This window comes from Bacillus rossius, chromosome 16 (assembly GCF_032445375.1).
Source record: "Bacillus rossius redtenbacheri isolate Brsri chromosome 16, Brsri_v3, whole genome shotgun sequence".
NCBI lineage: Eukaryota > Metazoa > Arthropoda > Insecta > Phasmatodea > Bacillidae > Bacillus > Bacillus rossius.
In genome coordinates this window covers 3,601,536-3,613,940 of record NC_086343.1, presented here as the reverse complement: position 1 = coordinate 3,613,940, position 12,405 = coordinate 3,601,536, and the positions used below count along the sequence as shown (strand labels likewise).

General features: G+C 39.1%; 2 protein-coding genes across 9 annotated transcripts in view; one reads left to right on the top strand and one right to left on the bottom strand.

Annotated features, from left to right (window-relative positions):
* The first annotated feature begins 734 nt into the window (after positions 1–734).
* LOC134540445 (arylalkylamine N-acetyltransferase-like 2) lies at positions 735–7,164 on the top strand. Of its 8 annotated transcripts, none has more exons than XM_063383201.1 (2): positions 735–798; positions 6,473–7,164. In XM_063383201.1, the coding sequence occupies exon 2, from the start codon at positions 6,473–6,475 to the stop codon at positions 7,109–7,111; it is 639 nt and encodes a 212-aa protein (XP_063239271.1). In that variant the 5' UTR covers positions 735–798; the 3' UTR covers positions 7,112–7,164. The 8 variants fall into 8 exon arrangements, with proteins under 8 accessions (XP_063239271.1, XP_063239273.1, XP_063239274.1 ...); XM_063383203.1 differs by having other exon boundaries at positions 754–885; XM_063383204.1 differs by having other exon boundaries at positions 758–885; positions 6,451–7,164.
* Positions 7,165–9,203: 2,039 nt separating this feature from the next.
* Positions 9,204–12,405, bottom strand: part of LOC134540444 (ankyrin repeat domain-containing protein 13D) — a 28,391-nt gene continuing 25,189 nt past the window's right edge. Inside the window, exon 13 of the mRNA XM_063383195.1 lies at positions 9,204–11,930. Within this exon, the coding sequence (XP_063239265.1) occupies positions 11,681–11,930 (250 nt within the window). The 3' untranslated portion in view covers positions 9,204–11,680. The remainder of the gene's footprint in view (positions 11,931–12,405) is intronic.

Here is a 12,405-nt window from a genome sequence, read left to right as displayed (position 1 = left end):
AATTAAATCAAAATATTTCTGACTATATGTTTATACATATTAAAAGTCATATTCGGTCATATATTAGGTCAAGCCATGTTTCAGGTGTAGTCGCGTGAATTCATTAAGTTGTGTTAATTTTAATTAATTGCATTTGGTAACAAAGAATGTCTAACGTTTAATGGATTCCCTAAAATGGGCCTTTGCAAGTCCCATTAGGAGGCGAGTCGATTGCCACTCAAACTACAATGTGAATTGTGGCAACGTTCGTCTCGCTCCATAGCTTTGCACTTGCACTCGTTCGCGCCGTCTGCGCCACTCACGCGCCCTGAGGCATCTAGTTAGAATAACGGCCTATGCGAGCACAGGGATCACTAACAGGTGCCATCAAACTGTTTTGATATGCCTATTGGCAGACATGTTGGTCATTTGTGACATCGAATCTCCTGTGGCAGTAAAGTCTGGTTCTCTCCGTGTCTGTACCAGTTTCCGCTGGCGGAAAAAAACCCTCCCATCCTGTCCGCACGAGTCAAGAACACAACTGTGCAAACATGCAAAGACACATAAGTGCCGTACTTTATTTGCCCTTCATAATGCGTTCACAAACAATTCCCGCAAAAAAGTAATTAAATTAATCTCATCCCAATCCAGCCCACAAGGTAAAGTACTATATAAGACATACCGTCAAATGGGGATACTTGAGACAGCAGGGAAACTTGAGCCATTTAAGATTAGTTTTTTTTTCATGTTGGTAGCTCTGCTGAAAATATACATAATCATATGTTTTTATAATGGCTGAGTACTTCACATTTTAAAGAGGTACTTTGAAATTGATAATATTGTTTAATTGTGTTTAACATATTTCCTGCATAGTTTTTAGTATTTTCTTGTAAAATACCATAAAAAGTAAGTAAAATAACTTGTTATGTACAACAAACACTAATATGCTTACTGTTTGATGGCTACTTTTCCAAAACATATTGGTGTATGCATGATATCATATTGCTTATACATCCTGCTTAATTTGTATGTACTTTGTTTTAGCTAACAATGTTTGTAATTGTGACACTTATGGGGTTACTTGAGCCACAAGCATGAAAATCGCAAATTATATAAAATCTGATGTTATGTTCACATTTTGTTTAGTTTTTGAAGCATTATCATACAAATAATTACTAAAATACATACTAGGTATATTTTGACCAGTAATTAGGTGCAGATTATAGACTATAAAATTCAACTTAATTACTTTTATACATTTTCATGTTCCAGAATGGTCAGAAAGCATGCAAGGAAACCAGGAAGTACATATGCTGCTTACTCAAATAAAGCGATGGAAGATGCGATGAAAGCAGTAAGCGAAGGTAAATTATCAATCAGAAGCGCTGCAGAAAAATATTCAGTGAACAGGTGTACACTTAATCGAAAACTGAAAGGAGTTCATGTTCAGCCATATGGGAGACCACCAGCATTATCACAAGATGAAGAGGCAGTTCTACTGAAGAGTATCATAACAGCTGCAGAATGGGGCTTTCCCCTTTCATGTTTAGATGTTAGATTTATTGTGAAACAGTATTTGGACAAAAAAGGTGTTACAGTATCTCGTTTTAAGAACAATCTTCCTGGAGAAGATTGGTGTCGTTCCTACTTGGGAAGACATAAAGATGCCCTCACCATAAGGCTGAGTGAGAACATCAAGCGCAGTAGGGCACAGGTCAATGAGGAAACACTGAGGGAATATTTCACTAACCTCAAAAATTCAATTCAGGACATACCTGTTGAACTGTTAATAAACTATGACGAAACAAATTTGGTTGATGATCCTGGAAAATCCAAAGTCATAGTGCGGAGAGGTTGTAAACGTGCTGAACGCATCATGGATTCCAGTAAGGCGACCAGTTCCTTGATGTTCGCAGGGACAGCAAGTGGAATTCTTCTTCCACCATACCTTGTCTACAAGGCGGAACACTTATATAACACATGGCAGGAAGGAGGACCAGAAGGGGCAAGGTATAATACCTCAAAAAGTGGATGGTTTGATTCAGCATTATTCGAGGACTGGTTTGAGACAGTTGCACTGGCCTACTTCAAGAAGGTAGCAACTAAAGACCAGCCGAAAGCATTGATTGGGGACAATCTATCAAGCCATTTGACTCTCAGTGTCATCCAAAAATGTGAGGAGTACAATATTAGATTCATCCTGCTCCCTCCCAACAGCACTCATCTTTGTCAACCTTTGGATGTGGCTTTCTTTCGCCCGCTAAAGTGTCATTGGCGTCAAGTTCTTATGGACTGGAAAATGAAACACAAGGGAACTATACCAAAAGATGTCCTTCCACGTCTCCTGAAAAGTACATTAAAGAGTTTGTCTCCATCAATTGAAAAGAACTTGAAGTCTGGATTTCGAGCGACCGGAGTTTATCCTTACAATCCTGAGGAAGTATTGAAAAAACTGCCTGCTACAACTATTGGGAATATGTCTATTTCTGATGGACTCTCGAAATCATTGGAAAGCTATTTGAGAGAGTCTAGAAATGCCACTTCCACCCCAAAGCAAAAACGAAGAAGACTGAGTGTTGTCCCTGGGAAGAGTGTAAGCGGAACATCGTTCCAGTCAGAAGATGATCCTGACACTCCTGACTTGGTATCTTCAGAAGGTGAAGGCAATACTCCAGTTTCAGTAACCAGAGCGACAGAAGAACATACGCTCCAAGTTAGTTACACAGGAGATGTTCAAGTTGGTGATTTTGTTGTGGTAAGAATCAAGTTTGCTGGCCCTTCAAACAAAATGGTGGACAAATACTATGTCGGTCAAATTTACTTAGAGCTTCAAGGTCAGTATCAGTGTAAACTGTTGAGGAAAAGTGCAAAATGTGATAAAACATTTATCTTCCCTGCTGTCGATGATCAGTGGACTTTCAAAATGGAAGACATTATTGTGGTATTGCCATCCCCTACCATTGTTAGAGGAAGGCATAAATTCAAGTGTAATTTTTCTGTTGTTTTACAGTGATGGTTGAACTTGTTAGTAGGTATTGTAGTAACTACCTACTCACCTAAGATTACGGTATTAATTGAATGCCAATAATCTCAATATTTATGATGTGGATCTATAACCAAATTTGCATAATAGTTTTGTGTTAATTCAATGCCTTAAATTTTATCTAATAAACCTTTGATGTAAACAAAATTATATCTACAAATTTTAATAGTAGTAGTAATTGTTAATAACGATCATATTTTATGTGGTTAAAGTTAGACAATGTAAGTCAAACATGTACCAAACTGTATTTCTGAATGGGTGGCTCAAGTTACCCTAAACCCTGTTAAACTTGAGCCATACATAAAAATCAATATAAATAAATTTTAAATATCTTCGGGCAATATATCATTATGGGGGTCTATTCTATATAGCTTTACTCAAAATATAACCTGTACAGTGTATTTTATAAATTAAAATGTACTCATTTATGCAAAGCTGAACATTCTGAAGTGGCTCAAGTATCCCCATTTGACGGTATGTTAGTCTCTTAAGGGCACCATGCTTAATGAATACCTTATTTGTCCTTGCAGCCCGGAACGTAATTTATGTTGCCAACTGAGTGTTTTTTCTAATATTACGACAGCCTTACAATAATAATAGTAGTGGTTACAGCAACAAACTGTCTCCAATTTGATTAATATTTTTAAAACTAATTATTTGAATTGCAATTTACGAAACCACATTTAAGTCTTCAATCATTTGTATTACACTCAAGTAATTTATTCAAGAGAATTGTATTGTGGTTAGTCTGTAAGATTCACATAATAATATTTACTTTTTTTTTTGTGTTTTTTGGCACAACGTGGAATTGTCCCCCTTTCTTGTATCAACCCCTTCCGGCAGTAGGTATTCATTAGACTGCGACACAGGGTGGACGCACCATTCCATGGGAAGCTTTCATCCTTATTTCATCGATTCTTAATATGATCTTAAACCTTTTCCTTATTACTCTCCACTCATCGCTAGGTCATTTTTATGGTGCAGGGCATAACCCAGCCATCTTTAACTTTACCTCACTGCGTGACAATTCCACCATGGGGTTATAGTAGGGGAACCCATTAGGCTAAATAGGGATTTGCTTGAGCGTCGTGAGGATTTCTTGGATTTTAAAGATTAGATGATAGGAAGCTTTTCCATGACTTTCCATACCATACAATCCAAATTTTTTTTTTTACAAAATTTTACCTGTTTTACAATTTTTTGAAGGAAATAAAGACTATCTAGCCACCTCCATCCCTATAGAAAAACTATGTATTTGAACATTACCCTGCATATACCACTTTACAGTGTGTGGGACTACGCACTAAAAGCTTATCTGGAAAACAAAATGAATGTGTTATAATGCTGGGTGATGTCAGACTGGAGCATGACATTTTCCCATCAAATTACCATTAATGAGGAATTTCCATGACTTCTTTAGGTTTGAAAGTAAATTCCCTGATTTTACAGAATCTGAATACCCTGATTACTACTTTTAAGTAGGTACTCGTTAACAACATTGATAATATCTAGATAACAGAGGTAATTTACAATCTTTTTTGATAAGGACAAACAATCTTGACTTCATCTTGGGACTGTCCATCGCCAGGTAAACATCCAGCTTACTTACTGACTACTGTTATCATTTGGCTGCATAACATTTAGTCAGAAGAAACTCACAGCTAAAATAATCAAAGGTAAGTAAGTCACTTCCGCCCACCACCAGATTATGCCACACATCTGAGTTTCATTCATAAACACTGAACAGTTGAATGGCTTGTATCCAAGTAAGCACATTACCTATACATGGCAAAACATTGGGACTCCATTCTGTTGACCTGGCTTCGAACCCGGTACAGTGATCCTGCTTTTAGTTTGCCATGTTTCCTGAAATGAAGCCAGGGAAATACCAAGAGCGCTCCTACAAACCACATGGCATCGCTGATTATGCCCTAATTTTACCTTAGACGTGCAGTTGCATGCATCTTGTCTTCAGCAACATCACCATCGCCGAGACAAAGCGAAAATAATGCAAGAAGTAAGTGTCTTAACTAAATCAATCTGTTATTTACAGGAAGCCAATTACTTTTTCAAGTAATTTCATTCCATTACTTGTGTCGTGAAAACCTCTATTCTCTCGTTACAGTGATAGTCAACTTTGTGTAACAGAATACCATCAGATTTGGATTGCTAATAACCAAGAGATTAGAAAAGTGTTAACAATGGTTGAGCCCACAACAGACAGATCAAGTCTGTGCGTGTTTTGTCACACAGCATTTGTTTTGCCCGTGACGTGCTTTGTGTGAAGTTATAAATTAATGAAGTGTGGAAACGCATTTAGCCAGGGCACTGATTCAGGTGTCGTCAAGAGTGAGCTTGTAGAGCACTATTAGAATCTAAAGCAAGACAATAAAAATATTCGCCAGACATGTTAAAACTGAAAATGACAAAATAATTTAAGACGTCGTCTCATGTGACTCATCATATGCTTGCTATGATAGAAAATGCAAGTCTGAGGAAAGATAGTGCCGAAAGGAATTTTAAAATACTTAACACTTATGATTTTATACCCACTTTTTCAAGGAAAATCTACATGGACACAAACTGCATCTTTCGCTAATTTTCCCCCCCTTTTAATTAAAATTTTTATTTTCCATTTTAAAAATTCTCTGTGTGTAAAACTTAAAGTTTTAATCATTTCAATACTATTTTGATTTTAAATTCACAATTATAAATTATCATTAGGATCTCCAATTACACTGTTGATAAACTTAAGTTGAATAGTTAAGGACTGTTGATAAACATCAGTTGAATAGTTAAGTATACCTACTTTATCTTAAGTATTCTTTACTTAAGATATCTTTAATATATATTTTGAAACATTTTATAGAATACTTAAGTAAGTTGGATAAGCAGGAGGTTGTGATGTAAGAAGTAATATATTATGAGTGGCTGTCAATAAACATTAATCAGACATGAGTAATTTAGGTGCATTAAACAAAACCCAAACCTAAAAAAACAATTTCTGCCAAGAGAAATTTCCCTTGCAAAAATTAGGCTAGTTACTGTTTTAACCGAATAGTCAATTATTTCTCAGGTTACTCTTAAGACAAATATAAATTACAAACTTTTTAGCGGTGGTAAGTAAACTAATAATTAGGGACACCTGTATTTCGCGAATACATTTCTGTCAATGTATTTCACAAAATACTGTAGCTTTTCTCCGGTCGGTGAGAGGTGTCGTCCCGCTCTTGACGGGGCCAATGGGAATGTGGTCACCGTACTGCTGCACCTTCACAATTTTCATATTACTCCTAGAAAAAGCTACAGTGTTTTGTGAAATACCTTGACATGAAATGAAATTGCGAAATACAGGTGTCCCTATAATCAATAATAACCTTTGCTGGTTAGGAATTTGCTTACAGTTTAAAAAAATTAATTCTTTTCAGGGGAAATATATTTTGTTGACAGATGAGCAATGAGGGATACTCAGTAAGGATCGCGACGGACTGCGACAAGGACTCGGTCGTGGAGCTGCTGCGACGGTCCTTCGTGACGGAGGAGCCCCTGAACTCGCAGGCGCCGGCCCCCATGGACCCGTCCGAGCTGTACTCCCTGAAGTTCCTCGGGAGTGGCCTCTCCCTGGTGGCCGCGGCGGGGGACGGATCGGTCGCGGGCGTGTGCATCAACACGGAGGGGACCCCGGCTCTGTACGCGGACCGCTCCCGCACCAAGCAGACCTCGACCAACCCCCACACGAGGAAGGTGCTGACGCTCCTCGACGAGGCGGAGGAGGCGGTCGGCGTGTGGGGCAGGTACGGCGTCGACCGGTTCTTCGACGTCCGCATCCTCGCGGTGCGCCGCTCCGCCCGGGGCCAGGGGCTGGGGAAGGCCCTGGTGCGGAGGTCCCTACAGATAGCCCGGGAGCGAGGGTACCAGCTGGTGCACATGGAGTGCACGGGGTTCTACTCCGCCCGGATCGCAGAGCAACTGGGCATGGAGTGTGTCTTCAGGATAGCCTACGCAGAGTACAAGGGCGACGACGGGAACCCGGTGTTCGACGTACCTGCGCCCCACACCGAGCTAAAGTTGTTCCTCTTGAAGCTGTGACGGAACAATAAATAATTGCATTGCGAGCAATACACGTGACTGCATGAAAAATATTACTTTTAAGTTTCTTTTAAAGATATGCAAACACAAGAAAAGATTATGTTTAACATTTTAGCACACAAATGTAAACAAACCAAAAATTTACAAGAATGGATGAAGTAGACTTTTTTTCTTCCATTTTAACTCGCCTGTCTAGTCATTCTGAACCCGATCAAAAACAAGCTCGTAGTAAACAATTTGTACAACTTCCACACAATCATTTTCTATTAATTTACTTTGTAACAACTCGGTTTACTGCCCTTCCCATTTGCAAAGTGGTAATATGTTGTCCTTTATTCAGTACTACGGTTAGGTTTTCTGATCTCAAATAACATTTTGTTATTGCCTTCTAAGAAGTATTAATATGGTTTGCCTATGTTTTACAATCACAATTAATATAATTGCAAGTTATTCTGACCATTTGTTTGCTTTAATAGTGAAACAGTCAGTAGGCTTTATTTTTAGCAGTTTGTGTATTTACATTTTTATGTGCCTTCACATACAGTTAAGTATGGCTTGTTTTGCTTTGTTCATAAATGATAGTGGTAATGTAATTTTCCTTCGTACATTTTTTTTTTCTCACCACAATTCTTTGTTTGAATAAGCCGATGCAATAGTTGGCCTGTTGCGTAAGAACAAGCGAGAAAGAGACATTATTTCAGCAACCAATCCTCTGCAGCAATAGTTAGTCTGGAACTTAAACATAAGTTTTCTTCATCATACATTTCAGTTCTGTGAGTTTATGAAACATGTTACGTCCACTCCTATGCCAATCCATTTGCTAGTCGGGTGGTCTGGGATGCAATAACTTTCTCATTATCTCGTAATACAATACATATTTATTCAGCTATTTAATTCCTGTAAGTGAAGTGCATCTTCTTAATTCTTAAAAATTCACTGTTAATACTATAATGTTTCTCTTTGTCTCTGTGATCTTCGGTGCTCGCCATCCACCACAGATGGCAGCACTGTGGGCATATATTTCCATCCCGTGCAACTTCCGTTACATTCATGAAAAATTACTCCGACCAAATGCTGTTTACACATCAATAAATGCACTAACTCGTTAACTTGGGCATCAAGGTCGCGTGTTAACGTACGTCGCGCCGGCTAGCTGTTGGCGGGAGCACAGCCACAGGATGGTACACGCTCCGACGCCTAGGATTCTCTGGCGATTCAACCAACTGCGCTAGACTCTACAAACACGTAATGGTTCGCCTACGTTGCAACCCGGCCTCGGGTGGAGACGCTACAGTTCTGGGGGATTGCTGCGTCCTCACGCAAACACCCGCAGAGCAGACGCGAGGCGACAAGGCAGAACCAAGACGGGCGTCTGTGAAGCGAGCAGCGAGAGAGGAAGCTTCGCAACAGAATTCACGCTCACGCATCCCGCTGGGACTGCGGTGGCCGAGCTCCGCCCGAGGCGACGAGTACCGATTCTACCAGCGCGCGCGAACGGCGGGAACATACCTGCGGAGTGAAAGTTGCCCGGACACGGCATTGTGGGCAGTACTACATTACACACGTAGCAAGTCCCGTGTGCAGTCGCACTCCCCAATTCTTAACCTGAAGATTTGTTTAAAATTGAGGGACTATACAAGAGCAAATATTACAAATTAAAAAAATAAATAAATAAACAAACAGAAGCTTGCTAAGTTATGTTACATTATTCGCATACGGGTAGCTCATTTTATGCCGATTTTTAGTTTAAAAAAAATACCTATAGTGCGTCCACTTATTCAGTAAACATTCTTACTTCCGGAAAGTTCGGGACCACAGCCTAGCTGGATTAATGATTTTACTGGATTATCGAATGTTGCTGAATTCTGAATGGGAATATCAAGGAAAAAATAATGAAAACTATCTTATTTTCTTGTATCACTTTGCTTCCGTAGTCAAAGAAACACCCAAAAAAAAAAAGTAAGCGGCTTGATTGTTGCCAGTTCACAGACTATGTTAAATCAAAGAATGCCAGATTTAATGTACCAATTATTTGAATGTTTTTAGTGTTCAAAATAGTGAAACTAAATAGATTTAAAAAGAAATAAATATACTCGGTAAGAAAAAGTTCTCTCATTTTAAAGATTTTACACAAAACATAAAATTACTAAAATTTATACAACAGATTAACATCTGCTACACAAAACAGCAGCACAGGTTCAATGTGTGATGTTACAGTAATAATTTTGCTTGCCTTACATCGGAGATACCACACAAAGTTTCCTAAACATAGCTCTACACGTTTGGAAGGTTTCCATAAACCAACAACAATAGGAATAACAAAATTTCAAATAAAATACACATTTGTTTTACATTAAATACATTGTGTAGATCTTTTAGAAATACTGGTATTTGCAATTTTTACATAAACAACATAATTTATATTTGACACTTTTTGTAGAACAAAGCAAAAAAAAAAATAAGTTATGATTATCTTACTCTACAATATACGTAATTGCTGAAAGACACTATGTACTATGTAATCATTAAAGATGAAGATTTCGCCAAGAAAATTAGTGCATACACTGAAACACTAAGAAAATATCATTTGCACACACAATTTTAAAAAATACTTTTGTCACAAAACAAATGCCTTATCACAGTACATATTTACATTAACGTGCAGAATGGAAGATGTGCTACATACTAAAAAAATGTAAAGGTAAATTACTTCATAAAGTACATAGTATTTATTTTAAAAAACCACTTGTCAGTCTAATTTTTAACACTAATCTTTAAATATGCTCTGACAGTGATTACGCAGAAAATTTTTACAATGGGATCCAATTTTTACATTTAGATTTTAACTTACATTTCATAGTAAATTTATTTAAATCAGTAGGTACATAATTTGAATGAAAGGCAAAGATTTGTAAAATATTTTTATAATGAACATAGGTATTTGGTACCTACATAGTATGTAGTAAGGTTAGTCTCATACATGTAAATAAAGCTCTGTGACTAGTCACCAATCAACATTAATACGAAAAAAACTAAACATGTGCTTCAGCTTTTGACGTTAATTTTGCTTTTGCTCCACTAACAAGAAAGAATTATAAATATATTACCTGTTTGAATCACAATAGTTAAGAATTCCCTTATTACCCTGTAAGAAATTTTATTTTTCTTAGCTATGCCTGTGTTATATATATTATAACGGAGTCTACAATCACAGATACAATATTTAAATTATCAGTGACTTTTAAAAAAAACATAGTATATATTTACCTTAAGAGTTCATTTACAACCATAGAGAAGTAAACAATTGTTCAAGTACAAACTCATTTCTACCCAGCACACAACTTGCACTCTATGCTACTGAAGTGTTTAGATAACTGTTGAAAGTAACATGTTTTTTTTTCTGAAAGAATTGCTGGCCCCAAATACAGGAATATCAGTTCTGAGAAGCTACCGCATCTGAACAACGTAACGGAAAAAAATCATAACAAAAATAAAAATTAAAATAAGCGTAACAAACTGTTTAGTGATGGCTTCCTTCCTACATGCCAGCTTCTTCATTAAAATTTTCTGTGGCCCACACGACAATGTTTACACAGTTAAAAAAAAAAAAAAAAAAAAAAAACACGAAACCTCATTAATTAAATTTTGAGGGACTTTTGCAAAATACTTATATCCACCAAACAATGACTTGTACACAGAATTTTCAAGTGTTCAATTGAATATGACCACATTCCTTACATTTCTCTCAGGTTGCAGATTCTCACAGACATGTTACATGCATAATAAAAAAATATGAATTCATTCATTATTATTATTATCATCATCATCATCAAAAAAAGAAGGTGTTAACAATGAAACTTAAAATACAGTTTCTGTTGTGTACCGGAATAAGAAACTTACATTTCTGGGACAGTGTTTCACTTGCTGCGATGCCACCTTGAGATGAATTTTTTTTTTTTGCGGACGATCAGCTTCATTCGGCGGAGCCGACAAAACATTTTCTTTTTCAAAACTGCAATTTCACGTTAGGGCCTGTTTGAATTAATGAAGTTTCGCTGTTTCCACTCCCTTTCGGACAATTTCTAAAAAAGTAGTTCAGATGGACGAACACACACATGTTGTTTGCTTCAAAATCAATAAAAATTATCTCAGATGTGTTTGCGCCGGGAGGCGGAAGCCCTCGCCGCCGACAGCCGGCCGGGACCGCGGTGGACAGAACATTCATTCGGCAGGGCCGACAAAACAGTTTTATTTTTTATTTTTTTCAAAACTGCGATTTTACTTTAGGGCCGGTTCGAATTAATGAGGTTTCGCTGTTTCCATCCCCTTTCGGACAATTTCTAAAAAGGTAGTTCAGATGGATGAACACACACACAAGTTGTTTATTTCGGAATCAATAAAAAATTATTTAAGACGTGTTTGCGATGGGAGTTGGAAGTCCTCGCCGCCGATAGCAGATCTGAGAACCGCGGCGGTCGTCGGGAAGATCACCAGGCGGAGTCCTCGCCGCCGACAGCGGCCGGGAAGGTCGCCGGCACGCGCGGGCCGAGCGGCGTCGGGCGCGCGGGGTCACTTCTCCTGCAGCGACAGCTCGAGCGCCCGCTGCAGCATCTCCTCCTCCTGCCGGCGCCGCCGCTCCTCCTCCTCGCGCTCGCGCCGCGACAGCGCCAGCGCCGCGCGCAGTTCGTCGTCGTCGAGGTCGTCCGGCACCCGGGGGCCGCCGCCGGGCGCGTCGTCCTCCCCGCCGTCGGGGCTCCCGCGGGGGGCCGGGCTCGGCCCCCCGTCGCTCGCGTACAGCGCCAGGCTGGCCTGGATGGCCCTGGCGGACAGGAGCGCGCGACGAGCGTCTAGCTTACCAGGACGGGGCTACGACATCAGCGCCACTCGGGGGGGACAAGGGCTCTATTACACTAGCACGTAACTACCAAAGCCAGTTTCAGAATATGTACATAACGTAGCGATAAAATACTGGAAACAGCTACATTAAGCCACTGCATCAACAAACAGGTGCCATCCAAAGTAAACAGCTGTTAATCAGGTTAAAAACCTACGGAGCGCCGACACACTGCTACGACATCAGCACGACTCGGGGGAAAACGGTTGTATCACACTAGCTCGTAACCACTAAAGCCAGTTTCAGAATACATAACGTCGTGATAAAATACTGGAAATAACCGCTAAATTAAGCCACTACATCGCGAAACACCAAACCGGTGCCATCCAAAGCTGTAATTAACAGCGATCAGAAGTGGTACAAGTGAAACATTAAGTGAAGGAATAAAGAAGTGGCAAGA